At 41.2% G+C, this 26,939-nt stretch overlaps 3 protein-coding genes across 4 annotated transcripts; all 3 read left to right on the top strand.

The window, feature by feature from the left end:
• The first annotated feature begins 200 nt into the window (after positions 1-200).
• Positions 201-22,029, top strand: Acxd (Adenylyl cyclase X D). 2 transcript variants are annotated; one of them, XM_076793458.1, is made up of 20 exons: positions 201-333; positions 10,949-11,083; positions 12,922-13,142; positions 13,948-14,104; positions 15,033-15,182; positions 15,257-15,378; positions 15,585-15,832; positions 16,163-16,515; positions 16,705-16,982; positions 17,231-17,407; positions 17,497-17,677; positions 17,753-17,836; positions 18,031-18,129; positions 18,248-18,391; positions 18,492-18,587; positions 18,668-18,791; positions 18,870-19,079; positions 19,162-19,342; positions 19,417-19,552; positions 19,833-22,029. In XM_076793458.1, the coding sequence occupies exons 1-20, from the start codon at positions 223-225 to the stop codon at positions 19,995-19,997; spliced, it is 3,372 nt and encodes a 1,123-aa protein (XP_076649573.1). In that variant the 5' UTR covers positions 201-222; the 3' UTR covers positions 19,998-22,029. The 2 variants fall into 2 exon arrangements, with proteins under 2 accessions (XP_076649573.1, XP_076649574.1); XM_076793459.1 differs by lacking the exon at positions 201-333 and adding an exon at positions 5,656-6,051.
• A 138-nt stretch (positions 22,030-22,167) lies between these two features.
• Syx7 (syntaxin 7) lies at positions 22,168-25,072 on the top strand. The gene is made up of 6 exons (XM_076793464.1): positions 22,168-22,711; positions 22,851-23,134; positions 23,206-23,275; positions 23,472-23,646; positions 23,733-23,945; positions 24,029-25,072. Exons 2-6 carry the CDS (start codon positions 23,026-23,028, stop codon positions 24,275-24,277), a joined length of 816 nt encoding a protein of 271 aa, XP_076649579.1. The 5' UTR covers positions 22,168-22,711; positions 22,851-23,025; the 3' UTR covers positions 24,278-25,072.
• A 398-nt stretch (positions 25,073-25,470) lies between these two features.
• LOC143357180 (uncharacterized protein CG1161) lies at positions 25,471-26,906 on the top strand. The gene is made up of 5 exons (XM_076793465.1): positions 25,471-25,699; positions 25,770-25,888; positions 25,995-26,109; positions 26,170-26,310; positions 26,408-26,906. The coding sequence occupies exons 1-5, from the start codon at positions 25,640-25,642 to the stop codon at positions 26,555-26,557; spliced, it is 585 nt and encodes a 194-aa protein (XP_076649580.1). The 5' UTR covers positions 25,471-25,639; the 3' UTR covers positions 26,558-26,906.
• The last annotated feature ends 33 nt before the right edge of the window (positions 26,907-26,939 follow it).

Here is a 26,939-nt window from a genome sequence, read left to right as displayed (position 1 = left end):
CAGAGACCGCAGTGACGGAGCACGAAGCGAACGCGGCCGGCCGCTTCAGGGTGGTGACTCATTTCCACGTACGATCAGTCTGCCCGTGGATCGTAGCCGCGATGTATCGAACGGCCGCGAGGCCGACGTCGTTTTCCTTCTCGTCCTCCTTCTCCTGCTACCTGCTAATCAAGTGAATCCTGCCGTTTCCGGAACCCCGCACAGTCAACGCGTCGAGGAAACATGGACGTCGAACTGGTCACCCGCGCGTCCTTGAACTCCCTGCAGATCGTCGACGACGCACGGGTCGTATCGCCGAACAGTCTCGACGAGTGGACCTGGTCCAGCTTAAGAGTGAGTCACAACTTTTTCTTTTTTTTTTCTTATTCCTCCTTTTGTCTGATTGTAGATTTCACCGAGTTCGTGGTCGATTCCTAGCAGCCTGCATGAGTAGACCCGGCGTATCCTAAGAGAAAGTCCCTCGGTTTTCTGACGCTTCCTACTTCTGGGTGGTTGTAGATGATTTGACTCGGTTCATCGTTGATTCTAGCAACCTGGATGACTATACCTGGTTTATCTTCAGATGCAACTCCTGAGTTTTCTTCTTTTCTGGTGGTTCCTCTTTCTGGGTGTTTGTAGAAGGTTTGACTTAATTGATTGTCGACTCTAGCAAGTTGGAGGACTATACCTGGTTTATCTTAAGGCGGTATTCCCGAGTTTTCTTCTTTTCTGGTGGTTCCTCTTTCTGGGTGTTTGTAGAAGGTTTGACTTAATTGATTGTCGACTCTAGCAACTTAGATGACTATACCTGGTTTATCTTAAGATGGCATTCATGAGCTTCCTTATTTTCTGATGGTTCCTCCTTTTGGGTGGTTGTAGAAGGTTTGACGGAGTTTGCGTACGACTGCGCCAGCCTTGATGAGTAAACCTGGTTTATCTACAGAGGGAATCCCTCAGTTTCCTTATCTTCTATTAGTTTTAAGAAGCTGTAAAGAGTTTTACTGTGTTGGTTTTTGATAGGGTGTCAATATCTTAAATATTCGGTGAAGTTAGACGGGAGGAATCCTGATGCAAGGACTTCACCTAGCTTGGAAGTCAGTGTCCGCTTTTTCTTATCTCCTGGTAGTTCCCCCTTTGGTGTGGTTTCACAGAATTTAATTGCAATGGATTAGTGGACTTTGGATTCTATTGGAAAAATTTGGATGAATTTGGATGAATGGATGGATGAATTTGTCCTAGCTTTTAGGTGGTTTTAGAGGGTTTGGCTAGTTCGGCTAACAGACTGAGTATCTATGTAAGTATCTATTTGTGTATGAAAGTGCAAACTTGCATGCATTTCCGCAGTCTGCTGATAATGTATCAGTACATAGACTGTTTGGTCTCCAAGTATGTAGTTTGTGGACAAGATATAATGGACTCGTCAACTTTCTGTCGGTTATTTCCAAACCCCTCTTGCATCTACCTGCAGCTATTTAATATCTTGTAAAAATCCAGTAAAGATTTTCTTAGTTTTGTCAAGGTCATCAAGCAACTTCAATCAACCAACAAATCTAAAAGTAACCTTCAGTAAACCAACAAATCATCTTGAATAGCGTAATCTAATAATTTCTTTGAGATTACTATTTCATACAAAAAGGCTAACTCGATCTTGACGCGAAGCAGACGTGAAGAGGTGTGTTGACAGATTTGCGGTGGTTAAACTGTAAATAAATGTCCCTAAAATGGCGTGTTGCTTAAAAAGGTCCCATCTCATCAATCGTACCGATCAGGGTAGTAGTACCGACGAGGGTCGTATCCTCACGGTTCTAACTGCACAAGTTCGTTAAATCTTGTTCAGGGATTAGAGTTGCAATCCCATAGCGAAACGAGATTAATCGCATGTTTGCGCGTTCGAGATACTGCTATTTAAAGCTTCAAGTATTGATATCAATTCTGGATTACTGGCGACGATGTTAGTGCCATCTTAGTGACAGTACACTTTTTTGCTGCAACCCTCTCACTTCGAATCATAACAAATCTAACTTTTACGTTTCAATTCGGAACTCAAATTCTTCTAATCGCAATTACAAAAAATATTACTTGGCCCCATTACGTTGATCATCCTGTACACGAGGCCGAGTCCAAATGCGAAGAATCAACTCCATTTTTTTCCCCACTTTTTATATCTGCACAAATAATTGCTCACGAGATTTCAGAGTAGTTGGCATATTTTCTCGACGAATGATGCGTACACCTTTATCGAAAGATCGAGCACCAAACGCCTGAATTGTAGCACCTGTTCGGTAATTGATACCGCAATCGACTGTTACGTCACACGAGCATGATCTCGACGCTCCGAGGAACGTTCCGAGACTGCGATTTCCAGTTCTGGATCGGCGTTTTTATACGAGCGGTATTTCTCAACGAATAGGCGAAATATTCTTAAGCGTAAACACACACCGGAGAACCGAAAAAGGAGCTCGATCTCTTTGCCAATTTCGTTTTAATCGCGACGATGATGATTAACGTCAGCCAATGTGGTTTATGGACCGACTTAAGACCGAGTGACTTGTTTATGAACCGCGACGGAATTCACCTGCGGCTTAAATATTAACTGGTTGCGAGACCGTTTTGGTGGTCGCCGGTGACCGGAGTTAGCTGAATCAAATAAACATTCGATCCCTAAACGGCAATGTTTACGACCCGGCAAATATGATTATTCGACTGCGGATGTTTGCGTGCACTCACGCTCCTACGAATCATTCGACAAACTTGGATATTATATCGGTGTTTACGGATTCTTGCCCGAGCTGTCTATTTTCGAGGTAAATAAAAATGATACCTAATCGGCGTACACCTTAAAAGAACGCAGGGTCCTTCCCCCGGGGGAAAAATACTACACTTATTCATTACCTTATATATAATAACTAAATAATCTATTTGTAACTTCAGAGAGTTCAAAGAACCGTGTCGTTAAGGAATTTTTAAAATTTCATATTGTCCATTTTAAGAAAATTTTAGGTATAGTAAGAAACTATTACGGCGAGGCCAGCGAGGCCATAAAAATTACGACGATCGTGAAGCAACGTTAACATTTAAATTTGGTCACGCTTCGGCCATTGTTCCAGGGTTAAACAGTTTATTTAAATAATTTCCGGAGAATATCGACCAGGTGCAATCGACGGAAACAACGTTTGTCATTCTTGTTTCCTGTCATCCTCTACTATTATCATCCACAAAGACAACATTATTATTACTTGCAATTTCGAAATCGATGACTCCGCAATTTCGTAATTCACCGTCTCGCTTCGATATCATTCTAATCGCTAGAATGCGGATCTTTGTGCATTTAAGTCTTCGTAAAATACCAATCTCATTTGACATTCAACACAGAAATATTTTTATGAAAATATTGCATTTTATTTCATCCTTAGAACATGCACGGTTAATAGAAATGTCGAGGTATCGAAAATTTTTTAGGTATAGAGAGTCTACAGGGTGTCCCAAAAATTCCTGTATATTTTGATTTCGCATAAAAATCCTCGGTTTACTAACCATGGACGAACTGCTTTCGTTTAGTGATGTTTCACACGGTCTGAGAAAACATTGTGGCCGGAATGGTAATTCAATCACAAGTCTGACATTAGCGAGGTTGGGTGAAACACTATTCCAAATATTTAATAGCAAATAGTCGATTTCATTTATACCGTGTGTACAACTTTTCACATCAACGTAATCGACTTCACATAAGATTTATATCTTATGAATTCCTTCCAAAATCCAAACACATTCGTTTTTATATCGACATTCTCTTTGTATATAACGAGTTTTATCGTTGCACTTGCCTTTATCATCACCGATAAAAATATCCGTATGGAACGTACACGTTGTTAGAACGATAAACGTTCGAATATTTGCAATCTTTCCTCTAAATTTTATTCATCTGCGAACGGTAGTCGCGAAGACGAGGAACAGTCGCATCGGTATCAGATCGCTTGGGTAAAGTTTCCGTGGATCGTGGTCAATTATCGGTATCTTCAGATTGTTGATTACGCTTTGATGAGTTGTATCGCATTTTTCACGGCGGCTGGCTGGATTACAAGGAAAAGTCGGTGTTTTTACGGTGCACGCACCTCGACAGCATTTTTGCAGCATCGTTCACTTGTGTCGATAAAGCAACTCGATAACTGTAATACAACCGAAAAAAATGTCTTGTCCAATCTCGATCGGCGTCCTTCAACGATATCCGTTCGACTGGTAGCGCATTGATAGCGATTCGCTCAAATCTTGAAACGCATAACTTGCAGATCTCCGGAATTGTCGATGAAAATCGTGTTAAAACAAAAACTGTCCCCGAAAATCCTTTGATGAAAATTCGATGAAAAAATATACAGGGTGTCCGAAATATGTTGCACTTCGTTTGGAGAGGTGATTCCTACGAACTGCTTAGAGTAAGTAGAAGCGACGGGCACTGGTCAGACACTTTCCGCCTGCTTTGCTTCAAACAATCGCCTCGTTTTGTGTTAGAGCGTTCGTGATTATCGCGTGGGATATGATAGATTCGAGTAATTAATGATATAGAGAATCTACTCGTTTATCTTCGTTCGGAGATCGAGCGAAATCAATTTATATCGTGGTCGGAAATGAACTGTCACCGGTTAATTATCATCAAGACGCGGATAAACGATTATTTTTCTAAGCGATATCGCGAGCGAGCTTTGTAACATTTTACAGCGGAACGTTATCGATAGAACGCGTTATCGATAGTTCTAATCGCGCGGCGCGGGAATGCTAAATATTTTCAGATATCGACCTTCCGAGTTACACAATAATATTCTGGGAAAATTCAATATCCAATTAAACCTGCCAGCAGGGAACGATCTTTGCTTTATAAATTCGTCTCCGAGAACGGACGCCGCCATGTTGGCATCCAGTTTATTCATTCGATTCCTATAATTACCAGCAAACGCTGTAACTGTTCAAATGTTTATTCGATTAACTCGATTTTTACAAGTTATATGTAATATTATAAGACTTTTCAAACCCGATAGCAATTCTCTCGAAATACTAACAATTTTTCACGTTGAATGTGCGTCAACTTTGAGTTTTAAGAAAAGTGCCAGAAAGTACCTCTCCGATTTTACGTACTTTTCCATTTCCAAATCCATTTTCTTATGTTTCAATTAAATGATAATAAATTGCCATCACAAAACTTAGCAAAAAGTTTTCACTTTACTTTTACTCTTGTCCTCTTTGGGAGAGCATCTTAGGTGGAAAACGTATTAGTTCAGAGGTGATTAATTTTCCGCCGGCGTTCATGTACGCCCGAACACGGTGCGTCGAACAAAACGAAATCACGCGAGGTCGTGGTCGCGGCGTTATCACGCGCGCGTGACAGCGGCCGTCGAAGCATTATGATAATTCAGAGCAGGTGAAACCGGGAAAGGAAGGAAGGTGGAGGGCAAGGGAGGTGGGGAGAGGTCGAACCCGCGGGTTCGGGATTGAAGATCAATATTCGCCGGACCGAAAGGTTCGCCGCGAGCTCCGGCGGATGCACGAAAACGCACGCGCGAGGAGAGGAGAGGAAAGAAGAGAGGGCACGAGAGAGAGAGAGAGAGAGAGAGAGAGAGAGAGAGAGAGAGAGAAAGATGGTGTTCCCCGTTCGGACGAAACTTTCGACTCCGGGTGCTGGCACCGACCGCTTTTCTGCCGTGGAAAGGAGACGCGGGTGCCGTTGGAGGCGCCGCTCGCGCCCCGCGATACAAACGCACATAGTCGCGGAGAACACGGACGTGTACCCACACGCATAGTCCGCCGGTTTTTATCGTGCTTTACCAGCTGCATAATTCACGCGGCCCGCCGAGCATACACGCCGATTTTCCGTCAGACCGCCGGTGACCGCCGGGGATACGTGCACGTCGGCCGCGCGCGCGGTTTCATACGCGATTTTCGGTGTGCTGCTTGCGATATTGTGAACCATGTGCCGCCTGCGCTCGTTGTGACACCACGGACTTGTTCGAGCACGCACATCGTTCCCCAGAACCCCTGGGCGTGGATTCGCTCCACGGATTTGACGAACAGCCCCGCTAAGAGGTACGGCTCTCCGCTTTTCACCCGGGTCTCTCGCTCTTTCAGGACCGCCAGATGTGATTGCCTCCTTGTTGCGATAGATACATGATTTCTTAATGACTCTTAGGCGTTGATTCCTCGAATGCTGTGAATTATTAAAATAATGGGGTTTGACTTTGGGGTTTAACTTTCTTTATCTTCGCGAATTTATCTCTTTGTGAGATGCGATCGCTCCTTGTGACAGGCATATGGTTCCAGGCTGCAGACGTCTGCCGATTTTCTGTATGTGCTCAATTGCGAATTTAACGGACAGAGTTTCAGGGCAGTTTACTATCGCGAGAGGATGATCGTTGTGATAGGCACATGGCTTTTGAGCGATTCTTGATTGTCTATATTGCGAAGTAGAGTCTCCAAGTCTTTCACTGTTACCGTTGCGAGATCTGATCGTCATTGTGACTGATTATAGAGTGAATCTTAGACGAGAATTGATTCTCCGAACTGGCCGAATTGCATAAATACATGCAATACGCGGAATACTGTCGCTAGAAGATAGCGATCGTGCACGTTGTCAGACAGCTATTGTGATCTATGTTTTCTGTGACAAAGAAACAATCCTTCGCACTGTATGATTCAATTGGTTCGCATTAGCGGTACGTTCTTAGTTTTCGTCTTGCAGCTTCGACTCCGCGACTCACAGCTGTTGTGATCGTGGACCTGCGGTTTTTGTTTTCTGTCATTACTAAAGAAACGGCTCGAAGTGGTTCTCGAGTGGTGCTTCAGCTCGCAGAGTTGCGGAAATAGAAGGCGAGGCCTGTCGGCTTTTGTCCTGCTGCGTTCGCCCCTTTGTGAGTCACGAAACCGATTATTTTGTGATCTAATAGGTAATTGTTGTACTAGGTTCCCGTTCTTCCTAGTAGAAGAAAAACTTGGTTTTTACAGTGTTTCACAACACCGGACAGTAGTTGTGATCGCAGTATGCGACCCTGGAATAGTGTTCGTGCGAACAGGAAGAAATAAGAGATGCGACGACCGCGGTAGGGCGATTCGCGAAATGTGAGACGAATTTCAGCGGAGATAGGCACAGAGCGAGCAAAGCAAGAGTTATTTTTCTTATTATTCGATTCCCTTGCATCGAGGAGCATCTTCTTTGCATATCCGAAGACATCAAAGTTCAAAGTTCAAAGAATAGAAAGTAGAGTAAGATACAATTTCCCATGCAGCGACAGATACCGTATGTCCATTTTGTGATCAAACACGCTCGACAGTGCATACAGTTCTGTTTCGAGCGAGTCACAATGTTTGTAAACACCGGGGAAGAAAGCATGGAACAAGAATGGTGACCCCCGTTATCTTCGTTTTCGTGAGCGCTCCTCCGACAGTGACTCAGAATCTCAAACAAATCGAAGGGTCATTAGTTCCGACCGATTCGTTTCTTCGTCCGGGAAATGTGCGTGACACGTGTCGCGGTTCTTTTCTGTGTGTCCACGCATCCGGAGCGTTACCGTATCAATTATTTCATCGTTTCCCGCGTTACCGTCGAGACAATGACTTCTGTTACCTAACTATAGCTCCGTTGTTCCGTTGATACCAGTTAATGGCGGCGATGTTCAATGGAACAGCAGGCCGTCAGTGTGCAGTAGCTGCAACTCGTTATTTTTAGCGCAAACTGTTTCCCAGAAACCGAGAAACAGCCTGGACCGAAACTCAAAGATCTCTCGCCTAACATTGTTCTATTCGGAACGCTAACTATGCCTCGTGGGAGTCGTTTGCGCATTCCCGAAGAGCTAACATTTCGAGCTTCTGCTTCGCACATTATTTTCGAAAGGAACTGCACGAGGCGCGAATCTACAGCGTGGTTCAACAATGCGGAGCATACTTCGTTCTTTAAACAAACAACGAACAGACGGAGTGCTGATTCAACGGAATTATTGCACGCCTTGAAACAACCGAGAAAATATCATTTCGACTCGCGAACGATTAAATTTTGATTCACTGCCGACAGTCGGCAAATCCGCCAATTATATTCCATTTTGTTTTTTTTTTTATGACGGAGCCGCACATGCATCTCTATCGCGTGGAAAACGTTGAAGGTTTTTCCTTCAATTAGATCTCGTTAATTAACGCTGCACAGTGTATGCTGATGAGCTGGAATTTTACCGTAACTTCTCTCGGCAATTTCATTATCATTACAGACTATCATCTTGAAAATGATATACCCAAGAAACTCAATTCTCATATTTTTTTCCCATTGGATTGAGTAAACAGGTTCATAGACAATTAACGTTTATCGATTTCGAATACTTGTGTTTGATATATTCGTTTTTGTAGTCAAACGTGGAAACGGAAGTAAAGCCTGTTAAGAATCTTAATAACACGAAATAAAATTTTAATGGAGATACTCAGCGGATTCGAACGATCAGCACGCACGCTCTCGCCTGCCAGATAAATTGTCTAATTAATCATTCCTGATTATTCTAATGTTTGCGTACCATCTCTTTGCAGAATGATTAAACGTAGATTACAACAAAGTAACTTAATGGGAATAGAAAACAGACCGTCGGTGTTCCCGGTGCAAGTAGAAGTGGCCAACTGTGGGGAAACACGTGTGCCTATAAACACGTTACCGGAACTGAAGACCGTGTTTATAGTGAAAGTATATTGAACGCTTAAACTGTAGTATGGGCTCGAGGATTAAGTGTTTTATAGATACACGTGTTCCGGGGAAATAAAAACGATATTACGTCCTATTCAATTCTTCGCTGTACCGTCACATCTAACGGATCGTACAATCAGCAAACATTTCCTTCAGTTAATATCTTTCCTCTGATCGATAATAACCTGTCGGACCAAATTTATGTTCGCCGTAAACTGTCATGGGCCGGCATAAGTGGAGCGGAAAACGGAAGCTACCTTTGACTCAACCTAATAGTTACCAATTACGTCTGCGTAATAACGTGTGTTAGGTCCGAAATGCCCGGGCTTGCGGCCGTAATAATGGCGCGTGCGGAAAGTAGGCGATTCCTCGCGCAAAAATAAATCAAAACTGCCTATCCGCTTTTGATGCGCCTTTGGTAGGCGAATCTCGGAAACGAATGAACCAGCTTATGGTATTTAAAAGAAGAAAAGAAAATGGTTGTCGACCTTGAGAAAGTAAGTGGCTCACAATCATAAACTGTTGAAATTTACTGCGTTGTGCAGTGAACAATCGATCAGTCGGTAAACTTTTACAGTCTTTGTTTTCGTCGTTACCGTATTTTCGAAAGCGACTGAACGTGGGAGAAAAATGGAGGGAATTCGCGCGGAATTTCATTCAGGACTCGCCGGACGCAAAAATCTCGTCAAGTCAACAATCCGCGGATCTTCGAATCGTGCTCCGGTGTATTTTTCTATGTTTCTTTTTTCGATCGGTGGCCCCCACAAAGCTTTATTTCAGCCGGAACGATCGACGGTGATGGAGCACTCGCGCGCCCACTTGATGATTCAGTTTTCAAATAGAACGCTATTTCAGTTGCCACCGTGCTTAAAAGACCTTCTCATTCCGAATTCGATTCCCCGCGGAGCACCGCGCCATTGTCCGTTAACTCACGGACGTTGTTGCGAATGTCTATTATTAGGCCACCTTTGACGAGCTTTGATTCTAACGAGTGCCGGGAGCACACCTGGCCGGTGTCATGCGTTCAATTTAAATGATCCCGCCCGGTGAAAGTCGGCCCGCCTGTATTGCTAAATCTTGATCGCGTTACTTTCTTGGTAACGTATCGATCGTCGGACCCGGCATGCTGACCGGGCCTGAAAATCATGATCGAGCGACCGCCGCCGTGCGCAGATCGTGAGTAATGTTTGGACTGTGAGTCCTCTAGAGGTGCGCGACAATCCGAGGCGAGGCTTAGATAAACTGTTTTGATTTTATCTAATTTTTGTGCTCATTTCATTTCTGTGAATTTCGCTAATTACCGAGGCAGTGGGGGACCAGTAAATTTGGGACCCTGGGCTAATACTGTTTGGGGGTCTACTCAATCATCCCAAATTAACTGGAGTACCAAACATTTTTGTATAATTTATTTTTCCTTAAATTTTTTTACCCCGAAAGGTGTCCTTGAACCTGTGCAGCCCATAAGGCTTATGCCTAGATCCGCCGTTGAACCCAGGTGTGCGAAAGCCCGAAAATTTCGGGTACCCGATACTCGGGAATTGTTTTAGTCTATTTCAGCCAAGGCTGAAACACTGTTTTAATTTATTTCAGTCATCAAGGCTGTTTTATCTAGTCCTTGAAGTAAGAATTTTTTTCGTTGCATATTTCATTGCTATTACGAATGTTTATGAACGTGGTATCGGTAGAAAATGATCGTATCGCTTTCTGCGTACCATATCGATCGCGAAACTCGAAATGGTAACAGAGCTGGGCAGAGTTTCATTCGGGTATCAGCAGATCATTTCACGTGCTACGTGTGCCACGCCAGTTTCACAGCGTTTGAAAGAGACGCTGGAGTAAGATCTTCAATAAATTGTATAAAATTTCCACAGTGCAATGAATCTGTGGGATTACGATTCCATTTTCACTCCGGTTCGTACTTTTACCTCAATAAATCTTGTGTGAGTAGAAATTGTTCATTTGCTTTTCTGATACTTTCTGCGTATCATTTCGAGCGCGAAATTATCGAACGATAATTAAAATGGGCGTAGTCGTATCACTGGTTGGTCGACTGAATTATTTTCATTTGGAAAAGACCAATCAAATTTTTATGTCTCGTATTTATGAGTGATAATAGCATGAGAGAAGGAACGCTATGGCGGAATGAAAGCTGAGGAATGAAAATACAACGATCGATCCCTACGTTGATCGTTATTATTAACTTAGCGAGAAAGTTCAAACAGCGGTCACACCGCGAATGTATAATCTCACGTGAGCTTTCACTTTCAGAAACAGTTCAAAGTTAAGGACCTAGAGAAGCTGTTCACAGTATACCAGAGGAGGTTTCAGTATGGTTACCTGTCGCTCTTCGTTCTGCTACAATTGGTCCTCGGTACCACGTATTGTGTGATCCTGGTTACGATGGTGAGTGGAATAAAATCCAATGGAAACATCAACGCTAATTCTATTTCGACTAGCATACTAGACAGAAGCGAGTGAAATTTTAAAAAGAAATATAATAGTAATATAAATACTTCACGATTAAAAGAGGAAAGAAATGAGTGAATATTATTAAATGAATTATTAAATAGTAGGTATATGTTACGCGCTAAATTTACAACTAATTTAAGCTGCATGCATCTTTTTTTCCGTGTTTGATAAGAACATAGTAGTAGTGGTAGTGGTAGTTCTACATTCTACTTTTCTTGTTCCCCCAACCCTATTTAATTCCCTGTTCACCAAGCACATAAATCACGCCAACCGTTTAAAAATGTGCATAGGCTTGTGAAAATGTGGTCAGATTGTTAACGCTAAAAATTGGTGTACATAAATGGAGCTATTGTGCGCGTGCGCATAAATCGAATCGGTTGATCAGAAATTTAAATTTGCTTTCGGGCAATCTTATCGATTTGAAATTTAAATGGCCTTTGTGTTAACCTTAGAAACTAATGAGGAAGGAAATAAATTTCGAGTTCGTTAAAACCGTTGACACAGCTGAGTTGTTTTCGGGTTCGTCAAGTTACACCTGCGACTATAATCAAGCTTAAAGATCAATGAACACTCGGAGGCCTTTAACAATTTATTGCCGACTAAAAAATTCACGAGGTCAACGACAGTCGAGACAAACAGTTCGAAAATAAATTGAAAAACCGCGGTGAAACAAATTTCCGTCTTCGTACTTGAATATCTTACGACCAGCCGATTAGTAGACCAAAATAGATTTATAAACTGCAGTGTACGCGTTGAAACAAATTTTTCCTCCGTCTTCGTACTTGAATATCTTACGACCAGCCGATTGAAACGCTTCTCCGCGCCGTCCACCCCTCAAATCGATAATCTATTACGAAGAGGAGTGCCGCTAATTTCGCTGCCATCATCGGGCCTTCAATGAACCAAAAATGACTGCCATTCCCGGTCATTTTATACGGGACAGAAATAGATCGGAATTACTCCGACCGTAATCGAGCAGCTCGATTCAATTTTTTATTTGTCTCGTACTTAAAATACAAGTCGTGCAGTGTAAAAGAACACGGTACACAGCCGCAGAGACAAAATTAGCTCTTTCAGGTCAAGTCATTTTAAAGTGAAATTTATAAATGTTCGCCATTTGAGCGTTCCATAAATAATATCGTTTTAATAAAAGACCCGCGTGTATTTATTTTTAATTGTTTCTGTTTTACCATCGCCTGGCGCTCCTTGAATAATTTATGAATACTTTCTTCATGGAATGACTGTTTCGGGTAAATCTGATGCAGAATGATCAGGTGACCAACTGCGCGTAGTTCATAATGTAGGTTGTCAGCACATCAGCCCGTCGTTAAGGTGTTAATTATGGACATGGTCGTGCGTATGAACGTTGCACGTGACCGCAGTTTCAGTGACTCGGCGCAAATGTGACGCGTAGGAGCCGGTTCAAATTCATTTCTGAAATTTATTATTGAACATCAGCTAAACATGTGAACATAGCTTTATATTTGACTTAAGATCAGCTTCATACTATCAAATTGTACTGCACTGTCTGGTGCTAAATTATACGATGATTAGACTGCGGATTTTGCGCATCTATAGCAGAATTGAGTAGGTTTGAAATAAAAAATTGTAAGCAAATGAAGAAAATTTGAAGATATTGTTATTTGTCATCTATTAAAATCCTTAAGGGAAGAAATTAGATATACCCTTAATCTATAGCCCTCCCTTTAAGTCCGCCGCTGGTCGTCGACTAACAAAGACATTAGGTCAGTGAACAAATGATTTTCCCGCAGGTCAGCGTCGAGAACTGCGTGCCGGACGTTGTCGTCTGCATCGTTGGCAGCGCGTTGCTGTGCCCGGTGATAGCCTTGTCCTTCCGGTCGAAGATCATCGCTAAGAACAGCTACTGGCCGGTGATGTTGTCCTGTTTGATCGTGGTGTTGCTGGTGGTCGGCGATCTGGCCGTGCCCATGTATTACACCCTCACCTACACGGAGGGCATACCGCCGATAAGGTATCGCACCGACGACTTCAACGACCACAGAGACACGGATAACCCTGACTGCGATGGGGCCGTCCAAGGCCCTCATTTAATTAACAGTCGCGACCTTGCTCGGTCCCTCGTTACCTTTTCTCTATACGCTCTTTTTCCCCGCTCCCGCCGGCCGGGTTTTGCGCTCGCTTCCTCGAAAAACCCGGTTACGAAAGATCGCGGCGAGAACCACTCATCGATATTAATCTCCGTCGCCGGTTTTGCAACGCTGCGAACCGAGCACTTCCTAGAACACGCGTCTCGTTTCAATTAACTGCGGAGCCGGGTGCATGCCGCGAACGCGATCGCCACGGTGATAAGAACACCGCGTACATGTACGGTTGTTATCTCTGCATCGTGCGACGATGTTCGTAAATGTAAGCGAAAACTTGATCTTCACTGAAAACATTGAATCTTTACATAAATAGATCACTTTTCACAAAGTTCAGCGGTTTGGCTGAGAAAATGTAATCTATTTGTTTCGTCGTGAACTTTTAGAATTTCCTATAAGGAACTCTGAGATGTGAATCATACGTTTGCGAAAATTATGAAACAACCACCGGTGTCGGTAATGTGTTAATCCACGGTCCGTTGGAGAATGAGCCAGATCCCGCGGGTTGCGCAACCTGGCGGTATCCGTCGATCGGTTTGCGGATCTTTCTTCCGGGTGTTAATCGCGATCCGTCGTCGCTGGCCTGTTCCGCTAACGAAACGGATAGCCGTGAACTTTCAATTAAGCGGTGGATGTACGATGCGAATTGCGTTTCCTTCTCTTTTTTTTTCGCAGACCGGCGTACGCGACGCACGCTCTGCTGGCCTGTTACGTCTTTCTGCCGCTGACGGAGAATCTGCACGCTTTCATACTCGGGATCACGGCCACCATATGCTACCTGGCCGCGCTCTCGTTAATCACTTACAGAAACACGTCCGATTACGCTACCAAGGTAAACACCGACGCCTTACGCATTTCCTTCACGTGAGCCGCTTGACCGAATAAATATGTATAGCGGCGATAATGCGCCGTTTAAGATAATTAGTAGATCGGCCAGGTTTTATCGTCGTGTTAGGCGCTCACGTGGGCCGACGATTAACGTAGACGGTGTACAGGCGGTTCCAAACGAGCGGACACGCGATTAACGTTGTTCTAATTGGAAATCTGTTAGCGCCTTCGTTGCTGGAACCACCAAAAATCTTTCGGCGAAATTTTTCAAGTTGACTCATTCGGACCGCTGTGCGACGCGACGAGAGATATTAGTCATATATTTTGATCGTTAGGCAACGGATTTCGTAGATTTAGAGCACGCGCGATTTCTAAAGATTCCGTTCGCTTGCGAGTTTGATCAATTTTTATGCACTTTCTGTTTTATTCGGGGCCCGATCCTTCGGAGTAGTTTCTCTTCGAATTTCTCCGATGTTCTAGACAAATGTTTTTACTTGCAGATAGATTTTCCATCTGTTAATTGTATGTAGACAGCAAACATTTGATTCACTTTTGAGCATGCCGCGTTTCAATCTTCGCATAATGGTAGAATACGTTTACTTTTAACAGAAACGGTACAGAGTGCTTGAAAGGGTTTAACGATGAAGGAACAGATAAGCAAATGTTTTGTCGCCGAGTGCAGGAAGTTTGCATGTTGACACTTCATTGAATCACTTCTTGCAACAAGAAACCTTGAAAAACTGGGTCTATTAATTATGGGACCAGTTCGAAAGAGTTTTGATCAGTCGCGAAGAAGCTTGATCTATACGAAATACCTAGTACATTTTGTTGATCGATGTTGTGCGGCATGATTATGATGTTAAGTCCCCTGATTGCAGCCCCCGTATTCACCCTAACTCACAATCGCAGTCTTTCGATCTCTGATTTTCCAGATAATCACAGACACGATATATTTTATTTGCGTGAATGGCCTAGGATTGTACTTCAGGTTCATGAACGAGGTCGTTATCAGACGGTCCTTTCTCGATCGCCGGAAGTGCGTTGAGTCGACGCTGAGATTGAACTATGAGAAAGATCAAGAAGTAAGTCTGACGATTTGTTTGTCTGGCGACTAGAAAACGTCGAACAACACTCTAAATTTTACGAACGTTTTCAGGAACAACTCACGCGAAGCATATTGCCGCAGCATATAGCCGCCAAAATTAAAAAAGACTTCCGGGACATATTCAAATTCATGGAGGAGCATAAGCAGCCTCCGGCCAAGGGACGACCTCACAGGTATACTAGCAAAATGTGATCGATCATCACAATTATTCATATATCTGGCGTGAATGATATTTTCATTGGCGACGAAGGCTATCCCGGTAAAATTAAAAAAATTCACAAGCTGACAAATTCTCATTTTAACGGTGCACTTTCGAAAGATCTCTCTGTAAAAATGACTTTCCCCAATTAAGAGGTGTCTCGCGTTGATTTATTTGCAGTGATCTGTGCGTCGAGACGCACAACAACGTGAGCATTCTGTACGCCGACGTGGTCAACTTTTCTGGGCTGACCGTGACCCTGCCGGTTCGAAAACTAGTAGAAACGCTGAACGACCTGTTCGGCAGCTTCGACGAGGCTTCCGAGAGGCACAACGTTCTGCGAATCAAATTCCTGGGTGACTGCTATTACTGCGTGAGCGGAGTGCCCACGCCTAACTCGCAGCATGCGAAAAGCTGCGTGGATCTGGGTACGTTCGACGTCCTGAAGCTATAGAGAACAATCGGTGTATTAGGTTGCTCGCACATGAAATGTCCGATCTTGTTGTATTTGGTATAATACCTTTTTACGCAGAATTGCCATTTAAAAAAATTAAGGCGACCCTCGTATCTCGATAAAAAAGCAAAGTAACAAAAAAAAAAAAACAGATTACAGCACTTTATGTCCCCCTGGAAACCATGCAACGTTTGTTTGAATAATTTTTTGTTACAACAAAAAACCGACGAGTTATTTGAAGTCGTCATGTAACCAGACTCACCCCGTATAATCCGAATAATAAAATCAGTGTGTCGTGTTACAGGACTCGACATGATAAAGATCATAAAAGCGGTGAGAGCAAGGGTGCGACGTGAAAGCGGCGTGGACGTGAACATGCGGATAGGTGTCCATTCGGGGAACATAATATCTGGTATACTGGGCGCCAACAAGTGGCAGTACGACGTTTGGTCACGCGATGTGGTTATAGCTAATAAAATGGAGCAAACCGGGAAGCCCGGCAAGGTGCACGTGACGCAACAGACGTTGGATCTCGTGGACGCGACCGACTACGATTGCGTACCGGTCGAGTCCTTAAACGACGAGATTCTGAAGAAATACGAAATCCGCAGCTACCTGATCACGCCCTCGCTTCCCGAAGAGCCGTTGCCTACGCAGGTGCGTATTTCCCGGTGGCGTAGGAAGCCCGCAGCAATTCATCAATCGCGAGGAGACCGTTCGGTGTTTCCTTTTTCCCCGTTGAACGAAAGTTCGAGCAATTCCTACGCCACTGATCAACGTCCATCGACCGTTCGAACGAACTTCCGTTGAGCGTTTCGCATCGTTGACAGGCGAACCTTGTTGCAGAACAGCGAGAACACCTTGACAGTCATCACTCCGGACTCCCCTCCGGCGGCTAACAAACAATACGTGCGATTCTACAACGTCCGATCGTCCAGCGTCAACACCGGAGCCAAGAACAGCAGACGGCTGACGGCCAATATGAACAATCATGTCGACGTGCTGGCTTACAGGCGGCGCACCCACTTCATGGACTCTTGCCTGAAGGACTACCACCTGATGCTGAAAGCCGCGGACGCCGAGATGGAGACCGCAATTAAGCAAATGCCTCTCACCAAGTGGGAGTGAGTAATTAATTGGCTCCGCTGCAACTGTGTTGCACCATTAATATTCCCTAGCGCTAACCCTCGACGTTCGCCGTCCCATCCCTAAGCGAAGTCATCGTTTCGCTTATAATATATTTCCTCTGTAATGTCGCCAGTCTTCGCCGTTATTGGTCGCAGTCATTGTGACGTGACGTTGTAGAGGAAATAAGAGAAAATAAATATATATTTTGTGAATGAATGATTAATTTTATCGATGCTCCTTTCAGACAATGGAGCAAATGGGAGAGCATAAACCCGTTACTGCTAACGTTCCGTCAGTGGAACTGGGAGATACCGTTCTTGAAGGAGCCAGATCCCCTTTTCAAGTTCTACGTCAGCTGCGCCGCCTTCGTGCTAATTTGTATGGGACTCATTTACTTGGTACCTACGCTTTCTCCCTCCGAGTATGTTCCCTTCGTAAGACCGTCTGGTCAGTAACCTACTTCGGAACACGAGCAGCACAGAGTCCTAGCAATGATCGATTTACTTTTAGGTGGCACGTGAGCACGGCGATCATCTATTCGGTAGCGATGCTATTCTTGATCGTTCTGATGCCAATCGCCTGGATGCATTTCGCGTGGAACCGGTACAAGGACCCGCACGACGAGTGCGAAGGACTCATTCCTCATCCCCGCAATAAAATCTTGTGCTTCCTGTATCAGAGCAGCGTGAAAGTGAATATCCGTCTACCTTGTACTCGATCTAGTTTTTCTATTTGTATGTATTGATTTCTGTACTATGGGTTTTAGGTCGTCTGGAGCGCGTATCTTAGGACGATACTTTACTTGGTCATAACGATCATGTTAGCTGCGTGTGCCATGTTTGATATGATTGTAAGTAAACCGTATAAATTTCTAACATACGAAACGTCCGACATTTAGCGATATAACTTTATCTGTTTGCCAACTCTCGAAGTTGTATTTGAAACATTTCCAGAGACATTAACAGAGTCGAACATTTCGTATGTTACAGCCGAATAGAATAAAGTCAAATGAAATCAAGTAATTAATCGCTGGCGTGATTTCAGTTCGAATGTAAGAACTTGGACAAGCTGGCAAGTAATAATGTATCGTCGAGCATATCGGAGCCGGGTGCTGCTGACCTTAACTGCACAGCTACACCCTGGGTAAGATTATTTAGTAGGTACTGCTAAACGCTGTAAAACTCGCCCCTAGTTTAACGTTTCACGCGCCGTAGAACAATCTTCTTTGCGCCATTGAACGATTGTTATTCGTCTTTTTTAGCAAATGACGCAAACCTGTTCCCTGGCAATCCTAACGAGCTTTTTGTTTCTGAGAGTCCATTATCTCTTAAAGCTAGTGATAGGTATCGCTGTAGTGGGATTTTACTCGGGGAACGTTTGGATACATCGTGCGAATTTGTTTCAGGTAATGATTCGACACCATGTGCGTTTACTTTCCAATCGACACTATTAATGTTAACTAATAATCGTTCTTGCTTTGCATTCACCATTTTTGTTCTCCACAGTCGGGCGAAAGATTGAATCCACACTTAGAACCAAGACTGGCGCATATTTTGAGTGTAGTTTTCCTCACGTTTTCCTTGCATCTCATTGATCGCCAGGTGAGCTATTCTGAACCAAAGACCAACTCTCTTTTTGGCCAGTAGTGAATACGCATTAATCTCGATGGCGATCTATTTAGGCAGAGTACTTGAGCAGGCTGGATTACATTTGGAAACGACAGCTAACGAAAGAACAGGACGAGGCGTTCCACACGAGAAACGCTAACAAACTGCTACTACGTAATATCTTGCCTGAACACGTTGGTATGTTACGCTTCGAGCAGATATTAATTCGCGGAAATAATCATCAGCATCTATCACATTCGAGATCCTTCTTCACAGCGGAATTCTACTTAAACATGAACAGAACCGAAGAGAACGAACCGTACCATGAAGCTCATAATAACGTAGCGGTCATGTTCGCCTCGATAACGGATGTGAGCATCGACGAGAGTAACATTCTGGAGGCCCTGAACGCAATCATTTGCGAATTTGATAAATTATTGTTCCAATCTCCATTCGTTTGTCAAATTGAAAAGATCAAGATTGCTGGTAAGAAATAATGCGAACGTTCTCATAGTCGAATGTAACGATAATACACGCGATAATAAGTGTTACATTATAAATCCGTCAGGTACTACCTACATGGCAGCGTGCGGATTAGAAGCCGGTCGACGCGATTCGATGCAGCACAGTACAACAAGCGAAGAGGTGTCTAGTGACAACGTAGTGAAAGTGATGGCTGAGTTTGCAGCCGAGATGATAGCAGTCCTTGACAAGCTGAATTCTAAGCTGTTTTATACGAAGCCTTACAGGTACCGCTCCACGTTTACACGTAACTCATTTCTGAAAACAAAGGGACTTACAGAGATCAAATGTTTTTCTTTAGATTGAGAATTGGTATATCCCATGGAGAAGTTACAGCAGGCGTAGTGGGTGCTCAGAAACCGTTGTATGACATTTGGGGAGACGCTGTGAACATGGCATCAAGAATGGATACGACAGGCCTCCCGGGCAAGATACAAGTCCGTTCGATTCAGAACTAATTATTACAATAGCTTCTCGCTTTACGTAATAATTGAATGGGTGTCTATAAAAAAAAAATAGGCGTATGTTACGCTTCAAGCAATCAATTGCTCGCTGTAACAAGTAAAACGGCAGCTGGGGTAGCAGTGTTCTTCCAGTTAAATTAAAAATTAAAACTATGACAATTTGTAAGATACGGCCTTCTTCTGGACACCCATTCAGTTGTTCATTGTAAAACAAAAGTGTCCGTGTTAAAAGAAAGATATGGTCTTTGTGCAGGTGACGGCGGATACCGCTGCGGTCCTCGAGCAACAGGGCGTCAAGTGTCATCTTCGAGGAGAGACGTACGTAAAACCAAAAGGCTTCGTAATGACATACTTCGTGGGCCTCGACGAGAAACGGAAGCTCATGCGAGCTGACTCTGTTGAGGAGACCAGCCTATGATTTGACCACTGAACAGAACATTGAACAGATCCATTTGCCTGGGTCACGGTAACCATGGTGGCCTGGCGAATCATGTGAAAAGTGAGATATTAGGTGTTTAGGTGAACACAGAGGGACGGTAGATAAACCAAAGAAAATCCGAGAGACCAAAGAACGTGGCGAGAAATGCAGTTGTTGGCTGTAATTCTATGTGGAATATACCTCAAAGCTTACTCAAGTGGTCGTCGAGTTTCTAATTGATGCGTACATCCGAACTCGATCACCCAGAAAAATTTTAATAGCGTCTTTTTACATGGAAACTGAAAATGATTTTATACAACGCTGTGATTTTTGGGCGCAACACGCTGCGCATCAAAGGAATCCTCTGACAGCGTTTTCCAATGTGTAGAGACACCATTCATCATGGAATTGTGCTCCTAAGTAAAAAGCCGATATTATAATTGCTGGATATCGCATTAGTTAATTGATTAGAACGGTTGTAATGTACATAAAGCAAACGAGAGCGTTTATAAACGATGACACTTGGAAAACGCTACTCTGAACGATGCACAATCCAGTTGAAAGTATGATGTAACAATCAGTGATAAAAAAACATCTGCGTGGACGGCAGTGATTTTTGATGTAAAGATAGGAGAAAAAAATTAGTCGATGTATACACATCAAAACTGCACAAGTACTCGGAAGATGATGTGATCGGGTACTTGGAACTGAATTTCAACTATTTCAGTATTTTGAAAATGTGGCCAGTATATGAAGTATTCGAATGTTTCAAGTGAAACATTCCGATTGTGTGTACTTACATCTTTTTTTACTGTTTATATTGTTGAGAATTTTGCTCCAACTTAAAACAATTATATTTTCGAGCATTCCGTGACAATTTGGTGTATAATTTCAAGCATACGGTTCCGATAGAAAGTACTTAATTCAAATTTGAATACTCGAATAGACGAGTTGAAATTTATACACTCGAATTTAATTAATTGATAAATGTTAACTGGAAATTCGATCGGCTAATTCCTTTTCTCCCTCCCTTTTTCTCTCTCTCTCTCTCTCTCTCTCTCTCTCTCTTTCTCTTTCGCTCGCGTGTGTGATTTTCTGTAGACCAGAATTCGATGCATAGTAATTGATTCGAGAAATAATCAAAACGAATACGATACTTTATTTATATCGGTGCATGCGAATGATAATGATGTTTTTCAACTGTATGTTAAATGTATGTATGTACAATGTACCATATTCGGTAAAGAAATGGTAGCTAGTTCAAAATATTTATTAACGTAAACTCCCGCGGGATCATGACAGTATAGACGAACATTTTGAAAAACCATTCGTTATCTGTATTATCAAAGGTGCTGATAGACTTCAAGCTTAGTCTTCAGAAATCCGGATAACTTTAAGTATTTTTTCATTATTTTAAATTATGACGACGTTCTTTTTCAACGGGTAATTCTCATAACATATTTCTTCTGATACGCGAAAACGAATACATGTATCTTTCTATTTTTCAAATTGGAACATTCAACACGATCATAACCCGCGAATTTCAATTTCAAACTGTTCAAATTACTCTTCTCGTAGTCAGCGCATTTTTAAATACTATACACAGTCGACATCATTATGTATTTTCATTGTTCAATTTTCAAGAATAACACGACCATTTTTTTATAAAATAATTAACAGTTTTCTGAAACAATTAACTGTCTTCGTATGGCATAATTTAGATATCATCCGTTTCGTAAACAAAGTTTCCCAACTCGCTGGTAAATGAATATATACTTCTTTTTATTTTTCTATCATTATTGGCGTGTGAAGCGCTCATTTTTCCGTGTAAATACTTTTGTACATATATTTTTTAAACTATTAGACATAACGACCAATGTGATTTCTCCGACGATTTGAATAAAGTATTTATTACTACATGCGTAGGACACAACTGTAATTTGTAAACAAACAAACATGGAAGAGCCTTGTAAAACAGTTTCCGACGAAATACGTATTTCTTCGGTCGAATAAAAAATCTTATGACACTGAACTTCGTTTCTCTCAATTCACCCACTCGAATGATAATACCGAATGATAATCGAATCGCTCCGTTAAACGATAACATCGACGAATACATTCGAAAATATATATACATACTTTCAACGTTGCGTGCAATTTAACGGGACGAAGATTTCATTATACAGAATTCCGCGACGTAGCAACACGAGTAATTAGAGGTATTTTTAGCAGAGCAGCAAAAGAATTAAAAGGCACAGGCGAAGAAAATAAGCTTTCCCAGCTCAGGGCAATAATATTCAATAATCGCGTGCATGCGTGCGGTACAAGTTCACAGTTCTCTTAATAATACTTGAAATTTGTTTTCTAATTCTTCTGCGAATGGCAGCGAAGACTGTTTCACATGCGTAGTGGCCCCATTTTTTCCCACTGAACAGTTTGTCTATCCCGATGTCACCGTTCGCGTAGAATTACGTACAGGCCGTGACGAACTGTGACGGCTATATTCATTCAAGACCTATCTAACACGTTATCGATTTACGCGAAGTTTTAGTGCTTCGCATAGTGAACTTGGTACATTTTTAGGCGCAACATCGAGGTCGATGTATAATAATCTTTTACAACAAAAATTGATATTCATCAACGATAACCGTATGAATCATCGCGTAAAACAATCGTCCCACTGCTCATTCCATTGACAGGAGCGTGACAACAAGGTACATATGTAGTAGACAGATATCATTCTTTGGTGTTTGACTCATCATCGTGTATCTATATTGCGTTGCTGTGAATTTTTCGGCGTGTAAATACGAATTCCCCGTGTTGATACGGTGAAAAGAATACAATTCGTTTCAGTTGTACCTGTCAAACGTTCTATCTTCGAGGTTTGGAATCCGTGAAAGTGACTTCTATTGAAACTGATCATTCCAATGTGTTAACCAGCGAACAAATAACCTCTACAAGGATCTGTTTCGTACAGTGAAAAATAGTTTAATAGTTACGACCCAGCTTCAACAAACAATCAGTCAATATGGATATTGGGTTTTCATCGTACCACAATGGTGGTCCTGCCAGGGAACAAGACTTTGGCAGGTTGTCCCAAACAATTGGCACATCAATCTTGAAGATATCTCAAAATGGTACGTACCTAATCCCATTATTTTTCCCATCAACGTACCTACACAATGTTCATTTGGGTTATGTTCAACAGTATCTTCAATGCAAAAGATGGTCAATCAACTGGGAGGTTCGACAGACTCCCAAGAACTTCGAAATCAGCTGTAAGTATCAAATACGTACGAATCCAAGTTTCATTTTATAAGTTTAGGATGCTATTCGAAAGAAGTAGGGTTCCAATGGTTTCACATAGGTTTAAAACCTTAGAACAATATACTTTGATATATTTTATCCCATCTTTACTGATAAATGTGTTTTAGAATTTGAGAAACAAGGTTTATACATAAGAATTCTTTCCAGGCATCAAATACAACATTATACACAGCAGCTGGCAAAAGATACCAGTGTGCATCTTCGAGATTTGGCTATGTTAGCTAACAATTCAGGATCGACTAGTCCTGGAGAACAGAGGCAGCGCAAAATGCAAAGAGAGCGTCTCCAAGAAGAATTTACAAGTGCATTAAATTCTTTCCAAGTAAGCATATGTTTATTTCCCATGTATTATTTAGAAGGCCATCTATATGCTTGGTAAAAACAATTAATCTGTATATATCATTTTAGTCAGTGCAAAAGCTTGCAGCTTCTAAGGAAAAGGAAATGGTTAGAAGGGCCAAAGCGAGTGCTGGTCTTCCACCATATGGAGAGAAGAAACAGGAAACATTGATAGAATTACAGGACAGTAGAACCCAAAAACAAATGCAACAGCAGCAGATGAAGGAGGAACAGAATCTTCGAATGTTAGAGGAACAAGAAGCAAGCATACGACAGTTGGAGGTATTATAACGTTATATTAAAATTCAATCAGTTTTGTTAAGTTCTAGTAATATATTGAATCATGTAAATTACTATTTTCACAGAACAATATCAGCGATATTAATAAAATCTTCAAAGATCTTGGCACATTGGTCTACGATCAAGGAGAAGCAATCGATTCCATAGAAGCTTCAGTTGAAAGGACGGTAGTATCTGTCACTGAAGCTTCGTCTCATGTAAGGCAAGCAAGCATTTATCAGAATAAACTGCGCAAGAAAAAATGTATACTCGTTGTTGTTGGAGTAGTTGTACTCTCTATATTAATTGGAATCATAGTTTGGCAGAGTTCTTAAATTTGTTCGAATCACGAATGATAAACTCGTGGCGGTAGTTGATGTTACTGGCGTAGCTGCATCATAACTGCAAAGTACCATGCATTCGTGTACTTTCAAACAAAGCCCCTGATTTATTTTCAATTGCTTTAAAATTGTCCGGGACAAAGCATAGTACTATCAAGGAGAATGAACGTAAAGTACCTTGCATCGTTCTGTATCTTACTGATAACATTCTTGTAATTGTGATAATAAATGGTGCAAGATCTATTTTGCAAGTAACGTGTACAATGGCACGTCTGGGAGAGACTGCCCTGTCCATTTGTACGTTTCATTACTCGTTGCATAATACTAGCTCATAAATATACGTATAAAAGTATATGCATACACACATAGATCTATCGATGGTATAGTTGTAATTAATATTCCATATTATTTTAAGAGTTTACTCAGAAAGTAAGGAGATTCATTTTAAATATTGCCTGTGTACACTTTGAAATGAGAGTTTTACGTGATATGTGTGAGTCTGTATGATGTGAGTGTGTTGGTATAATCATTATATAGTATGTAAGCGCGTTCCGAACGTCCTAAAGTGTTACTAATTATATGGAGATGAACAATTAAAAAGCGTATATCGTACAGCAGAGAATACGGATGAAGTAAATTTATTTATTATATTTAAGAATGTTGATTTATTTTAATCAAAATGTAATAAACTATATATAATACAAAGTTCATTATACGAAATTTGGAAAGGAAATGACTATTGTATGATTTCTATTCAATCTCAACATTTATTAAACTGTCTAAACAAAATTTCGCTTTTAGTATTTACTCTACAACAATATATATTATAAACCCAGATATTCCTTATATTTTCGCGAATCTAACTATACATTGCTAATTGTATGTTAATTGCTACTTTCTGCAGACAGCTCTAATTAAAAATTGTATATTTTCTATCAACATTTCATTCCTCTGATTGAAGTAACATATTTTATTTCTTGTAAATAATATTAAATAAAACATTAGATGAACTATGAGAATGTATGTGTCGAAGTAATAATAAAAATATTATATTTGAAAACGCAAGAGAAAGAAAGAAATTAGAAAATTTAAACAGATACGCGCGTTGTAGCGTATCGAGATACTGCGACTTATCGATCGAATGAGAATTTATCGCGGGATGTGCCACCTGTGAGAAATACCTGCAGTTGTCTTTCTATGGCTTTCTACTCGTTCGTATCATTTGACAGCTTAGAAAATGTGCTAGATAAAAATGGTGTTAGAGTAATTTTTTTGTTCACAAATAGGTGCTGCATAATCGTAAAGATCTGAATAAAAGAAAGAATACATGTGTTAGATGTGACGCCTAACGACATAATGTTGAAACAGATATTTCTCGTAACAGTAATCATACTGACATGTTTATCACAGTCTGAGGTTAGAATGTCATTTTACGAGTGAACGAAATTTAATTATAACAGCGTATAATCTACATGAACGATTTCAGGCACAATATGACGACAAACGATGTAAATGCATTTGTCCTAGCCTAGCCTCTATGGTGAATGCAACGCAATTATCGTTAGAACGGCAGACCTATATTATAAATGTTCCACCTTCTCAATGGTAATTAAAATTCCATTCACTTCATTATAGAACTTAATGATACATCTGTCATCTGTTATAGAATAAATATAGTATGGTATACACTCATTTACATTTTAATCCACAGTAACTGTGAAGGTGTTGTATTAGCGAAAGTAGGAGATCAATTGAAAGGCAAAGAGGAAATATATTGTTCGCGATGCGACTGCAAATATGAAAATAGGAATACCACCATTATTAAAGTAAGCTCTTTATTCTTTTTAATAAACGGACTTATAAAAAATAATCATTTCTGTTTGCAGATAGTAGTAATACTTGTTATTTGGGTCATATCGCTTTTAGTAATCTATATGTTGTTCTTAATTTGTTTGGACCCATTATTGAACAAAAGAATTCATAAAACATCTGCAAATATCGGCTACCATGAACACAACAATGAAGAGGTAAGTTATGACTTTCTATATACACTAAAGTTTCATTCTTAAAGGAGAAGCAGATTTCATTTTATTCTAATGTATAAATTATTTTAATCTTAAACAGGATGACACATCGATAACTCCTGGAACGTCTCACCCTATGGGTGAAAGAGGTAATGTTTTAAATCGTGTTGGGCATCAACAAGATAAATGGAAACGCCAAGTACGTGAACAAAGGCGTAACATTTATGATCGACATACTATGCTTAATTAAGCTGTACAGTTCTAATTCTAGAAAGAATTAGATACGATACCTAAGAATATAAAAGTTGTGACATTTACTTGAAGGCATTTGTAATTTTGTATAGCATCGTTTCTTTTTTCAATTACAAGCAAAATAACAAGCAAATGCAAATCAACTTATTCGTAAATGCGATCAAATCTGGTCTTCATCGGTGTGTTAATATTACATTGAGTATATAGAGATATTTAGTATTCTTAAGATTCATTTTATCTAGTGTACGAAAGAATAAAGTATTAAAAATGTATTATTTTTATTGGTGAGTGTATATACATTTCTGATGAAATATTTGCTTAAAAATAAATTGGAATATTTTATGGGATATTTTATTTGATACTGTAGAAGTTTAAATATT

The sequence above is a fragment of the Halictus rubicundus genome, chromosome 9 (assembly GCF_050948215.1).
Source record: "Halictus rubicundus isolate RS-2024b chromosome 9, iyHalRubi1_principal, whole genome shotgun sequence".
NCBI lineage: Eukaryota > Metazoa > Arthropoda > Insecta > Hymenoptera > Halictidae > Halictus > Halictus rubicundus.
The sequence above is the reverse complement of the archived record's forward strand: the minus strand, read 5'-3'. Positions and strand labels throughout refer to the sequence as shown.